This window comes from Suncus etruscus, chromosome 1 (assembly GCF_024139225.1).
Source record: "Suncus etruscus isolate mSunEtr1 chromosome 1, mSunEtr1.pri.cur, whole genome shotgun sequence".
NCBI lineage: Eukaryota > Metazoa > Chordata > Mammalia > Eulipotyphla > Soricidae > Suncus > Suncus etruscus.
Window position 1 is genome coordinate 61,734,676 of NC_064848.1, and position 13,440 is coordinate 61,748,115.

A 13,440-nucleotide genomic window follows, 5' to 3' on the forward strand; every position below is an offset into this window, starting at 1 on the left:
GCGTAACTATGGAAGCTGACGGATGACCCTGCCGCAACACGCCGCTCAGCTCCCCAGCCCGAGGGCCGGCTCGCTTCTTGGCGGACTCGACTGTGAGACGCGGCGGAGGTCTACGTGCGCGAGCACGCGGCACTTTCTGCCAAAGGTCCGGGGACTTTCCCCTAGGCAGGGAAGTAGGAACAAGTCCTCCGCTTGTAGCCTAGGAAACAGGCCTTCAGCACGAACCACTACCTACCTCCCGCGCTAAAACCTTTTATAGGGCCATAAGAAGATTAACTTTTAGCTTAGGGTGAGAAGATTGGTCCGCTCCAAGTCACTTTTAACCTCCTCTTGCGTATGATTTTATAATTACAAAATTATAATACTCAGCATTGTCTAATTTAACACTAATAAATGACCAATTCACTTATTTGGGAGTGATGTCCCGAAAGCCGTATGCAGATACAGGCCCCGCCCAGGTGATTGATATGCAAATATTTTCTGGGAGGAACGAACGGAAGTGGGCGTGTCCACGCATGCGTGCTGGCGAATCGAATGCCGGAAGCGCCCTGGACCCTGTCATGGCGAGCCCCCAGGTGCTCGCGGGCATCCTGGGGTTGCTTTTCGTGTCTGCCCTGCCCCAGGTCCTGGGAGTCCGCTCTGGCCTCGAGCGCCGAGTCCACTCAGGTACCAAGCAGTCAGGGCTGCGAGAGGGAGGCTGGGACGGCCCCGGGGCCCTGGGCCCAGTCCTCTTCCCTGCCTGTCTTTCTTAGGAGACTCTGGCCAGTCTGGGCCTGCAGCCCAGGAGCCCCAGGGGCCTTCCCTCCAGGAGCGGCGCGAGCGGGCCCGGACCGGCGTGCTGCCTTGGGGCGCGCTGTACACCGCGGCCGTGGTGGCTTTTGTGCTCTACAAGTGTCTGCAGGTGCGGGCCGGCCCGGGATGGGAGTGCTCGGGGGCCCTCCGCTCCCCAGGTGGTGGTGATGCTGGGGGCCCAAGCCAGACAAGTTGGTGACACAGTGTGCGACGCGAAGGCTAGGTAGTTCCTAGGTTTGCCCTGAGCACCTAGCTAGGTCAGGACGCCAAGGCCATCTGAGCCACTGGAAACAAAAAATGGTCATCACATTTGATCCTTCTAGCCCTCTCCTGTGAATGCATGGTCACTTGCTGATGGTCACTCACCCAAAGTGGATTGGTTGGTGGGAAAGCATCGAGTGGCATATATACTGCAGAAAGGTGATTTGAAACAAAGCATTGAGTGGTGTATATATATATATATATATATATATATATATATATATATATATATATATATATATATATATATATATATACACTGCAGAAAGGTATTTGAAGCAAAGCATCGAGTGATATATGTGTGTATGTGTGTGTATACACATTGCATTTATATGTGCAGTGTGTATACACTGCAGAAAGGTGCTTGCTGGTGAGATTTCAGCCCCGATACCCTCCCCCGCTCCCCATGGGTATGTGGCTGTGGTCAGAGTTTCTGGGTTCTAGGGATAAAGTGGAAAGGGGAGAGCTTAGAATGGGAACTGACATTGCAGTAGGTTGAAACTGGGGGAAGGAACGGTATTTTTTTAGCTTAACCTGAGTAGGTCTCACTGGCGCCAGGAAATAAAATCACAGACAATAGAAAACAAGGAAGGGTTCGGGATCCAGAATCCAAATAGATTTGACTGGCAAGGATGAGAAACAATAATTTTCTCCCCCTTGTGCAGGGGATCAAACTCAGGATGGCCTTTTATACACTTGGACGTTTGTACGATGATTTACAACCCTTGCCAAGATTGAATTTAATACTAAATGTAATGAGTATTTTTTAATTGAAGTCATTTTGAAGTAATTGACATTTTTGTTTCAGCTATACTAAGTAATACAGTATATTTATATTGCTAAATAACAGTAATTAACAGTCCGCAGTTACTTTTTTTCAGCAAATATGTAATACAGTATTAACTTATACAGTCACTTGTATATGACATTTCTATTACATAATGGGAGTTTGTACCTATTGGCAACTCACCCAACTCTACCTTCTCTGTATCTATGAGGTAGAGAGTATTTTTTTTTATAAATTATCTTTATTTAAACACCGTGATTACAAATATAATTGTAATTGTATGATTACAGTCATGTAAAGAACACCCCCCCTTCACCAGTGCAGGATTCCCACCACCAATTTCCCAGATCTATCTACTCCCCACCCCACCCACACCTGTACTCGAGACAGGCTTTCTTTTTCCCTCATTCATTCACATTGTTATGACAGTTTTCAGTGTAGTTATTTCTCTAACTGCACTTATCACTCTATGTGGTAAGCTTCATGTCATGAGCTGCACCTACATGGGAAGATGGGGGGAAATAAGGGTTGGGACTGAGGCAGTAAAATATTAGAAATGAGATTTGTAGGGCAGTATCAAGGTCACAATACAAGATGGATGTTATGGATATATAAAATATATGCATACAATACTATCAATAGGAAAACAAGGAGAAAAAAATTCCAGTGACTGTCCCAATATAAACCAGTGCTAGAACGGCCCGCCCTCTTGAGTATTTGTTTTTTAAGATTCTGCATATAAATGAGATAGCCTGGTATTTGTCTTTATTTCACTTAGCATAATGCCTTGCCTTCAAGATCCTTCACAAGTAGCACATTTCCTTTTGGGGATAGGAGCTGAATAACATATTGTGCATACACTTTTATCCATTCATTAATGGACATTTAGGTTGCTTTAATAACTTCCACTCCATGGACCTAAGCAGTCTGAGAGAAAAACTGATAGTTTTCAACTGATAGTTCAACTATTAAAGTTCGTATTAGTAGACTGTTAAAACTCAGCTGTATGATGTGATGCAACTTTCCATGTTAGGAACCACTTCCCAAATCAATGCCAGAAACTATAAGATAATATTCTGCTTTTTGTTTGTTTTGTTTTGGGTCCAAACATGCCACACCTCAAGGGCTAATTTTTTTGGTGTGGGGGAGGCAGCATCCTCCAGTGGTGCTCGGAAGTTGAGTAAACAAGTTTCTCCAGGAAGAAGCAGTCTGTCTCTCTCTCTCTCTCTCTCTCTCTCTCTCTCTCTCTCTCTCTCTCTCTCTCTCCCCCCCCCCCTTTCTTCCCCCCTCTCTCCCCCCCTCTTACTCCTCCCCTACCCACTTCAACCCAGGGTTTATATGCCCCTAGGCCAACTGTCTGTCATTCTGCAGCAGTTACAAGGGTCTGGCTTCTGATAACTTAAGTCTTTAAGGAACAGTAACACTTATGGTGGACCTGGGGACATGAGATTATACCCAGGGCTTATTCCTGGCTCTGCACTCAGGGATCACTCCTGGTACAGTTTGGGGGAACTACTTGGGGATTCTTAGGAATCAAACCCAGGAATCAAACTTGGGGCGATGGAGGAATGCACCAAGAGTCTGGCAGAGACAGTGCCTTCGACTGGACTATGCCTGACCTTCCCTTTCTCTACATATATATGCAAAGCAATCTCCTGTCTGCTGTACTATCTCCAAACCCTGAAGGGCTTCTGGAATGATGTTCAGGACACCATGTGGTCTAGGAATAGAGTCCAGGTCTCCTGCCTGCAAAGCTTTTTAGTCATCTCCCTTGCCCAACAGGAGATGTGCTTTATCTCTTGAACATAACACTTGGAGATTTTTGTTCTTTTGGGCACTGCTTTAAGAGTCCTGCATGCTCACAAAAGCATTCAAAGAAGACTGTCAAATAATCACTGATTAAAGATATCCAGAGAAGACAAGAAGATTGAGTTGGATTAAAAATGTAAAGTCTAGTCTTCAAATTCTTGAGGTGTTATCATATTGAAATTATAGGATCTACGAAGACTAATTAGCACTCAGAAAGAAAATACTTGCAGAACCATTTTTGGATTTACATATAAACTACCAGATTTACTTTTCTTTGGTTTGGTCTACAATGGATAGTGTTCAGGGCTTACTCCTGGCTCTGTGCTCAGGGATCACTCCTAGTGTGTTGCAGGGGAACTGATGGGGTACTCAGCATCAAAATGGAGTTAGCCACATGCAAGGCATGCATTTTACCCACTGTACTATTGCTCCAGCCCCATCAATCAGCTTGTTAGTAAATCATCAAATCACTACCCCCCACCTGGGAGTTAATTCACTAGACTGACCACTTGTGGGGAGATGGACATATCACTTCCAGTCCTGGGACAGGAGCTTAGCTGGATGTAATTGTGAGCTTGGAGATAAAAATTAATATTTTTTTTTCCCTTCCAACTGCCCTTCTCTCATTGGGGGAGACTGAGAAGATAGGTGTAACCTGTTGCTGCAGTAGTCCCCTTTCTTTCTCCCATAGCAGGGGAAGGATGAGGCTGCTCTGTTGCAGGAGGAGGCAAGCAGGAAGAAGTCGGTCCACTCAGGTGGGTTTTCAGGGGCTTGCACAGCTTGGTGGGGCGTTAGCGGTCCAAATAAAGTTAAGTTCCTTTGCCTGGCCCCCAGACCAGCAGCTGGCCCAGCTCACACAGCAGCTAGCCCAGACAGAGCAACACCTGAACAATCTGATGGCTCAGCTGGATCCCCTTTTTGACCGGTAAGGAAAGTGACAAGGACATGACATGCATGGGTCAGGAATTTGTAGGGGGTGGGAGATGTGGGGGCAGAGACCATCTGTCAGAGTGGACGTTTCTGCAGTGTGACAACATTGGCTGGAGCCCAGCAGGAGTTGCTGAACTTAAAGCTACAAACCATTCACCAGCTCCTAGAAGAGAGCAAGCCAAGCCAGGGTGCAGAGGTCACAGAGCCAGGTAAAGGGTGTTGGGGGGCGAGGGGATGCACCAAAAGTCTGGCAGAGACAGTCCCTTCGACTGGACTGTTTCTGATCTTCCCTCTACCTACTCACCCACCCCTACCCCTGCCTTTCAGCAGAGACCAGCGTCCCCTTTCCTGAGGACTTGGGGATAGAAGATGCCAAGGAGGAGATTGGTGACGGTCAAGACTGGGAGGAGCCCCTAAACTGGAGCCCAGACTTAAAGAATCTCACTGCCCCATGGGGCGCAGAGCAGGGCCTAAGAAGAAGATGCAATAAGGCTGCCCTGAGGAATCCTAATCCTATTCAAGAAGAAGCCAGAGCTAAAGATTTAGTAAAACAAAGTCTATTCTTATGACTGGAATCTCCTGTATGCCTTTTCCATTCCAGCTGGTCACACACGCCCATACTAGGTGCTTCAGAACCACCAGGCCTTTTAGAAAAGCTTCCCTTATTAGGACAGAAAGGAAAAGGCTTTCCTGTGCCAGCTCTGAGAAGACAAAACTAACTTTGATGCTTTTCCTCTTGATTCCTGATGCTGTCACATCAGCCTTCAGAGGAAAAAAAAAAATCCCTTTTCTTCACAGAAATGTGACACAAAAGCTTGCAGGGGTTGGGAAAATTAAAAAAAGAAACTTTATTAAATATAATCCATTGGGGGAATAAATCACAGAAACAACACAGTATAAAAATAGCCACATTTCCAGCTCCAGCCTCGAGAACACTGAGCCATGGAGAACACTGAACTTCTTGGTTCCATGCTCCCTCCTCCTTTTGAGGGGCTAGTGCAGTTGCATCCACTTTGGTTCCCTCATTTTGAAGAGGCAATCAAATGACCCACGTGGGTCTGTCTCAGTCAAACACAAAAAGACCCTTTCCCAAACTCTGAGGAAATTCTGTGTTTTGTTTAATACTGAAGTTTCCTTGGTACTCCAAAGCCTGACCTATCCCAGAGTAACCTGGACTCTGGAATTTATAAGAATCCTCTATTTCTTCTGGCTGCTGTGGAGAGAAGAGTTCAGACACTGGCATGAGATTGCTGTCTGGACACAATCACCCAGGGCTGGGTGGATGGCTTAAAGTTCTGGAGCAGTTATCTCTAGATGCAGGGCCCTTTAGTAGGGTGTGACCCCTTCTCCCCCCACTTTCCTAAAATCTCTCACAGAATAGGGTTGGGCTTAGACAGATGGAGGACATGTGACAGGCTCAGAACTACTAAAGGAGCTGAAAGTAGAGCACAGAGAGCTGGTGTTTCCCTTGCACACAGATGTCCCTGTTTTGATCCCTAGCATTCCATATATTCCCCCAAAGCACTGCCAAGAGATTCCTGAGAGGAGTAACCCCAGAGCACCACCAGGTATGGCTCCCTCCAAAAAGGAAGTGCTTGAGTTCAGCTATCAGACTTCTGTAATGTTCTCTTCCCCAGGGGGCCCACAGTTTACCTGATGGCCAGAGTCAAACTGTGGTGCCAGCGCAACAGCTCCTCCCGATCTGTGGACATGAGCAGCAGCTTCTCATGGGGAAAGGACAACTAGAGAGAGAATACCCCTGAGTGGATGGCTCAGAAAGGTGCATACAGATGCTAAGAGCCTTGCTGTTTCTGTGGAGCCAGTTCAGAGCTGAGGCAGGAACACAGGACTAGAAACCCCATGGGGCCGGCGAGGTGGCGCTAGAGGTAAGGTGCCTGCCTTGTAAGTGCTAGCCAAGGATCAGGACCACAGTTCGATCCCCCGGCATCCCATATAGTCCCCCCAAGCCAGGGGCAATTTCTGAGTGCTTAGCCAGGAGTAACCCCTGAGCATCAAACGGGTGTGGCCCGAAAAACCAAAAAAAAAAAAAAAAAAAAAAAAAAGAAACCCCAAGCCCTGTTCTCTTCTCAAAAAAAAAAGCTTTGATCTCAGGGGTGTATTTCAGCTTTTCCTCCCTTGTCTGACCCCCACCTCTTACTTACGCTGAGTAGTCCCCCACAGGGCCCCTCTGAGTGGCCAAAGACCCTGTGGAGTTGACAGTGGGCCATGGGGTAGAGGGCTCGGCAAGCAAAGGTGCCTTTCTGCAGCAGATGCAATGTGGAGCGAGGTTTGGCCATGAGGAGCACATCAGAGAAGAGGAAGAACATGCGGGGCCGAGGCTCTCCCCGAGGAGGGACCACCAATAGCCAGCCCTGCCGGAGGAACCAGCGACCTGTAGGGTGGTTGAGCAGTTATCCCAGTGCAGCTCCAGACCCCTAGTGTCTGGAGTTCCACAGGGAGAAGGAACAGAAAGCAGCAGAAATAGGGGTGCAGAGCTGGAGCAATAGCACAGTGGTAGGGCATTTGATTTGCACGCAGCCAACCCAGGTTTGATCCCCAGCACCCCATTATGGTCCATCTATGGTATCTCTCTATGGTCCCCTGAGCCTGCCAGAAGTGATTTCTGAGCGCAAAGGCAGGAGTAACCCGAGTGTGGCCCAAAAACAAAAATAAGGGGTACAGGTTGCATAGAAGAAGTGAGTGAGGAAAGAGCAGCTTGAGGACTGAGGGGGAAGTAGCTGCCTACCTGAAGTCAGCCCCTTGGCCCGGTGGCCACAGAGTAGAGCCTGAACACGTAGGAGGTGCTGGTCATTCTTGTGTGTCTGCTCAATGGCGTGGACTCTCTGGACTGTCTCACTTATCAGCCTGGCAGCCCCTGGAACATACACCCACCCCATTCCCAGCACAACCATGAAGGAAAATTGGAGGCCCTGAAAGAGGCTCTTCTGGAAGAGACAAGGGTCAGGGGCTAACTTTTTGGTGCTAGGGCTCACCTAGGCATAGCATATGCTCAGCCACCAAACTAGGTCCCAGCTGTGTAATTCTAGGATGGGTGACGGGGATTCTGCACATGTCAATAGATGACAGGCAAGGCAGAGTTGAGGGCAAGGAACATACGTGTGAGCTGTTGGTGGTCAGAACTGTTGGGACTTGTGTTTTCAGCCAAAGCAACGACAAGATTTTCGTACCTGGAATTAAACAGTAAGGTGTGTTGGACCTCTGCCTGCTACACAGATCACCCTCTGCATGGCTAGGAAGACCTGCTTCTGCTTTGGGACTTCTTCTAATCAAAGGCGCAGTACACCTCTTCCCACGCTGAACATCTGAGCCACACACTAGAGCCCATGGTGCTCAGGGGTTACTCCTGGCTGTCTGCTCAGAAATAGCTCCTGGCAGGCACGGGATTCGAACCAGCCACCTTTGGTCCTGGATCGGCTGCTTGCAAGGCAAACGCCACTGTGCTATCTCTCCGGGCCCCCATGGTGCTTATTAATCCACAGCTGAAGGGTATGTCTATCCATGCTTTAACTCACTTTAGGTGCAGATTACCTCACCTCTTAGCCAACTCTCCAGATACCATGCCAATAGTCCTATCACTGACCTCTAGCTTTAATGTTGAGTTCAACCATCCCATTGATAGGGGCCCAGGAGGTTAACATTTATTTATTCTTGCAAAGGTGTTAACAATTTGTCCCAAGAGAGAAGTTTGGGGACAGACCTCATTGTATCCCCAATGCTGTGGGCAGAAGTCAATACCCAGGATGTTGCAGGTCAATTCACTCACTGCTGGAGCCTTTGCAGAGGCAGAGGGAGCAAGTCTTGGAGCTGAAGACCCCCAAACTCAGGTCGACCTTCCTGAAGTCGCAGAAATCTCCGGAAACGTTTGCTTTTCTTTAGTTGTTTCTAGAGTGAGGCAGGATAGGCAGGCAGCAGGGGGAAGAAACCATTCCTTATCTAGTTTTCATCTTCTGCGAACAATCCCCACTCCTAGCTTGAAAGAGAAGCTCATCCTCGAAAAAGAACTAGCACAGAGCCGGACACCTAGTAGGTTCCATAAACGTACCAACGGTGTGAAGAAAATTTGTGTCTCCCATGAGGAGGAAATGTATGTGAGACAAAAGGGGACCAATTTGAGATCATTTTCACATTACCTGCAAGGTAATCCGGGACCTCTCTGCGTTAGCAGCAAATTGGGTGTAGAGCTCCAGGTGGGGGCAGAAGGCTTCCAATCCCGAACCCCAGTGCCCTTCTTCCAGGTAGGGAAGCAGTTTTCTGCATGGGGGACGATAATAAAAGAACAGCCCAGAGGCTGAACCCCTCACTTAATAACTCTCACAGTCCTACTAGAGGGGCAGTACTATGTGTCCATTGCAAATCTCAAATGCAGGCACAGGGCCAAGCCAGCAGATGAGGTCACAGGCCCCACCTCTGCAACTCTGAACTCCTGGTACAGCCAGAAACCTGCGATCCCCCCACCCCACCCCACTTTCCCGTTCCCCTTCCACTCACAGGCTGGCGCCATAAATGAGCTCCCAGGGGCCAAACAGGGCCTGTTGTTCAGGGGGCGGCAGGGTGCCCTTGGCTCTCAGAATGGCCACGAAGTACTATGGGAAGAGAAATACTGGCATACAGTGTGGAGAAATAGAAGAGCACTTAGGTATAACTAGAAAGCAAATGACAGGGGCCGGGAGGGTCACAGCACAGCTGTAGGGCGTTTGCCTTGCATGCTGCTGACCAGGAGGGACTCAGTTGGATTCTCTGCACCCAAAATGGACCCCCCCCCCAACCTGCCAGGGGTGATTTCTGAGTGCAGAACCAGGAGTAACTCCTGAGCACTGCTGGAGGTGGGCCAACCAAACCAATTAATGAATTAAGCAATCAACCAATTAATGAATACATAAAGTTTAAAACAAAAACAACAAGAGGAAATCGATGTCAGCCCAAACAGACCAAACCCCAAACTCTAGGCCACTCATCCTCAGGGCCCCACCCCTACGGAAGGCGGTCCCGGGCTCCTACCGTGGACACCAGCCCCAGTTGCTCCTGGTAGCGTCGCTCTGTCTCCAGCAGCTCCCGGGCGGTGCAGACGCGTTTGCGCTCCCAGCGGGCCCGTTGCTGCAGCACGGGGCATCGTGCTCCGGCGTCCGAGCTAGCCATGTAGGGACCCAGAGGTCAGCAGCGCCGGCCACAGCCCGCCGCACTTTCAAATCCCAACCGCTGCGGGGCGGGGCCGCGGCCTGGAGGTGAGCGCGCCCCCTGGCGTCGGGAGGCTGAGCGCCACCACCACCTGCTAGGAACGCGCCCCCATCGACCGAGTCGGGGCTTCTTCGCCATTTCTGTGCCCCACCGCCAGGGCGGCGCTGTAGGCGTGCGGATTCCCGCAGGGCAGAGACACTGAACTAAATAGAATTTTCAAGTTGGGCCCGACCTGGCACTGGCAGGGTCCTCAGTGCACCTTCCGTTGAATTGGAAAGCTAGCAAGAGTTGCAACGCGTCTGTTATACTGGGTTCAAGCCAGAGTCTAAGGTTCTGTTGTGTCAGAGTATTACACTACAAGATACTTAAGGGTGAGACATTTTGACATTGGTTCTGGAGAAGTAAGTGTAGCAGGAAGGTTGCTTGCCTTGCTCACAGCTATTCCTGGGTTCAATTGCATGGTCCCCCGCAAGACCTCTCCAGGAATGATCCCTAAGTGCAGAGTCAGAAGATGTGTCCCCAAAACAAAAAGTCAGAAGTGTTTTGCACCCTGTCTAAAAAGCTTATAGTTTTAAGTTTTGCTTTCTTGCTTCGTACTGATCCAAACCGGGGTTAATAGCAGCAGTTGTTACTTAAATAACTATCGTAATGGCCCAGAATTATAATTCTTTTAAAAAGGACAAAAGTTTGAACTTGATTAGTTTGTAAATCGACTTGATTATTCAAAGAGAAAATGTACTAGATTTTTCTTGCCTAGATCTTTTTAAAAGTTGTCAGTAGTCATAAAGTAAATTGGAAGTACTATTTTATCTGCTTATCTGAGAAATTTCATATGCCTTGTTTTATTTCCTAGCAATTCTACTTCCAACAATGCATTCTTGGGGCCAAAGTGATAGTACAGCAGATACAGTTCTTGACTTTTACATAGTCTCTGGGTAATTCCGAGGTACCACATATGGTCTCCTAGATCTGCTAGGAGTAAGCCCTGAGCACCAATGAATATGATATTTAAAAGTGCATTTAAAAGAAAAACAACTTTATTGACTGATTGTTTGGTTTTGGGGCCACACCCAGTGGCACTCAGAGGTCACTCCTGGCTTCTGCACTCGGAAATCACCTCCTGGCAGACTGGGGGACCATATGGTATGCTGGGAGTCAAACCAGGTCCCTCTCAAGTCGGCCACATGCAAGGCAAACGCCCTACCACTGTGCTATCTCTCTGGCCCCTTAAAAGTGCATTTTTTTTTTTTGTTTTTGGGTCACACCCGGCGGTGCTCAGGGGTGACTTCTGGCTGTCTGCTCAGAAATAGCTCCTGGCAGGCACGGGGGACCATATGGGACACCGGGATTCGACCAACCACCTTTGGTCCTGGATCGGCTGCTTGCAAGGTAAATGCCACTGTGCTATCTCTCCGCTGTGCTATCTCTCCGGGCCCTAAAAGTGCATTTTTAATTAAATCACCATGAGATATTGTTACAAAATTGTTGATGGTTGAATTTTAAGTCATACAGTGTTCCAGCACCCATTCTTTCACCAGTGCACATTTCTTACCACACCAATGTCCCCAGTTTCCCTCCTGCCTTCCCCTTGCCTGCCTCTATGGCAGACATTTTAATCTCTCTGTCTCTCCCATTCTTTCCTTTTAGATACTGTGATTTGCAATATTGTTACTAAAGGAGTATGATGCATATTACTTTACCTCCTTTCATCACCCAGAGTGATCAGTGTCCAGAGTGATCATTTCCAACTATCATTGTCATAATGGTCCCTTCTCTGTCCTAATTACATTCCCTTTCCACTTTGTCAAAGCTTCTTACCAATAACCAGTCCTCCTGGCCCTCTTTGGGTATTCTCTCCTATGTGGGTTGTGTTGAGGGAGGAGTTAGGTCACACCTAGAGGTGTACATGGATTATTCTTAGTTCTGCACTCAAGAATCACTCCTGGTTTTGCTTTGAGGGATTGAACCTGTGTCAGCCACGTGCAAGGCAAAAGCCCACCTGCTGTATTATCACTTCAGCTCTCTGGTTGTTTGTGGGTTTTGAGTTTTTGTTTTGATTTGTTTGGTTTTTGGGCCACACCCATTGACATTCAGGGGTTACTCCTGGCTATGGGCTCAGAAATTGCTCCTGGCTTGGAGGGGACCATATGGGATGCTGGGGAATCAAACTGCACTCTGTTCTAGGCTAACCCTTGCCTTACCTCTAGCACCACCACTTTGGTCCCTGTTTGTGGGGTTTTATTTTATATCCTGCAAATGAGTGTGATCATTAATGTCTGTCCCTCTCACTCTATTCATTTCACTCAGCATAATACTCTCCATATCCATGTATAAGAAAATTTCATGACTTCATTTTCCAAACAGCTGTATGTTGCAAGTCAGCCCTTGATGGAGTTGACTGATGGAGGGATGGAGGATGAGGTCTTTCCCCTCCAGCTTGGAGCACGCATCTACCACCCTGTCCAGCTGACGGTTCTGAGGTGAAACGGTGGGTAAACAGCTCGCAGACAGTCAGGTTTGTGAAAATATTAGCTTTATTCAGTGGACAAGACTGAAGTCCAAAGACTCAGCATAAATTCCAGCCAAAAGCCTCTCGCCTTCCACAGACCCTTGTTTTTATCCCCCAGAATCAGGTACCCCCAATGGTGGGATCAGATACCACCCAATGGTGGAAGCAGAATCAGGTACCACCCTAGGGTGGAGGCAGAATGCCAGATCACACCTTAGGGTAGGGCACAATCACCGATCAGGGTAGGGTTAGTAACATAATATTCCCCTAAAATATTTACATACACAACAGCTGTATAGTATTCTGTTGTGCTGATATTTCTTTATCCATTCATCTGTTCTCGGGTACTTGAATTGTTTCCTGATTCAAGCTATTGTGAATAGTGCTGCAATGAAGATAGAAGTATAGATGTCTTTCCTGAGTGCATTTTTGAACCCCTACAGCAGGGGTGGCGAACATGCCGCATGCAGCTCCCGGCCAAAATGAATGCAGCTCTGCCTCTTCTCATTATTTCGTATACTGTGGCTCTTTGCCAAGCTTGGATTTTGTTCTGCTGCTTCTGAGGAGGGACCTCTGAGGAGAGATCTCCGAGTGCGGGGGTCCTGCCCCAAGGCTGCGTCATCTCATCTCCCATCCCTTGGAAACAACTGCATGGGCCAGTGAGCGGGGGACCCATGTGTCACATGTTGGGTCACATCTGGCTGTTAGTTCTTAGTGTGGAGGACGCAGCACACCCTCACCATCACTGCAGGATTTTGACCCTCACTCAAAATGGCAAAATGCAATATGTGTTTAATAGATTATTGTTAAAATTATATGCTTTTGTGTGAGTGTTTGTTTTGGCAGATCACTGTGTGGTGTGGCTCTCTGACTCTCACAGTTTAAAATTTTGGCTCTTTGTGTCTAACTTGTTTGCCACCCCTGCCCTAAAGTATATTCCTGGTAGTATTACTGAGTTGTATGGAAGCTAAATCTCTAGTATTTCTGAGCAATGTTCACATTGTTTTCCCAAAAAGACTGAACCAAAAACAAACCCAAAAAAGGCTGAATCAGTCTATATTCCCACCAGTGGTGAATGAGTCCCTTTCTCCTCACATCTAATTTCTTTTTGGTCTGCACTAGTCTCTGGGGTGTGAGATATTGCATTGTTGACAAA

At 47.9% G+C, this 13,440-nt stretch overlaps 2 protein-coding genes across 2 annotated transcripts; one reads left to right on the plus strand and one right to left on the minus strand.

Moving 5' to 3' along the window:
• The first annotated feature begins 530 nt into the window (after positions 1–530).
• On the plus strand, positions 531–5,154 carry CCDC107 (coiled-coil domain containing 107). Its single transcript, XM_049774266.1, has 6 exons — positions 531–666; positions 753–901; positions 4,341–4,404; positions 4,484–4,574; positions 4,676–4,788; positions 4,910–5,154. The coding sequence occupies exons 1-6, from the start codon at positions 561–563 to the stop codon at positions 5,146–5,148; spliced, it is 762 nt and encodes a 253-aa protein (XP_049630223.1). The 5' UTR covers positions 531–560; the 3' UTR covers positions 5,149–5,154.
• Positions 5,155–6,228: 1,074 nt separating this feature from the next.
• Positions 6,229–9,736, minus strand: ARHGEF39 (Rho guanine nucleotide exchange factor 39). Its single transcript, XM_049773854.1, has 8 exons — positions 9,599–9,736; positions 9,089–9,183; positions 8,731–8,851; positions 8,364–8,482; positions 7,697–7,767; positions 7,326–7,454; positions 6,742–6,971; positions 6,229–6,321 (listed from the first exon to the last, which is right to left on the minus strand). The coding sequence occupies exons 1-8, from the start codon at positions 9,734–9,736 to the stop codon at positions 6,229–6,231; spliced, it is 996 nt and encodes a 331-aa protein (XP_049629811.1).
• Between the last annotated feature and the right edge of the window lie 3,704 nt (positions 9,737–13,440).

Bases quoted from the DNA above. Each gene is read 5' to 3' on its own strand.
- ARHGEF39 (XM_049773854.1), bottom strand. From the start codon at position 9,736: ATGGCTAGCTCGGACGCCGGAGCACGATGCCCCGTGCTGCAGCAACGG. The intron at 8,483-8,730 runs GTAATGTGAAAA...GCCTCACTCTAG, and splicing joins GGTCCCGGATTACCTTGCAG to AAACAACTAAAGAAAAGCAA. The intron at 7,455-7,696 runs GTATGTTCCTTG...TGTATGTTCCAG, and splicing joins TGACCACCAACAGCTCACAC to GGGCTGCCAGGCTGATAAGT.
- CCDC107 (XM_049774266.1), top strand. From the start codon at position 561: ATGGCGAGCCCCCAGGTGCTCGCGGGCATCCTGGGGTTGCTTTTCGTG. The intron at 667-752 runs GTACCAAGCAGT...TGTCTTTCTTAG, and splicing joins CGAGCGCCGAGTCCACTCAG to GAGACTCTGGCCAGTCTGGG. The intron at 4,575-4,675 runs GTAAGGAAAGTG...ACGTTTCTGCAG, and splicing joins CTGGATCCCCTTTTTGACCG to TGTGACAACATTGGCTGGAG.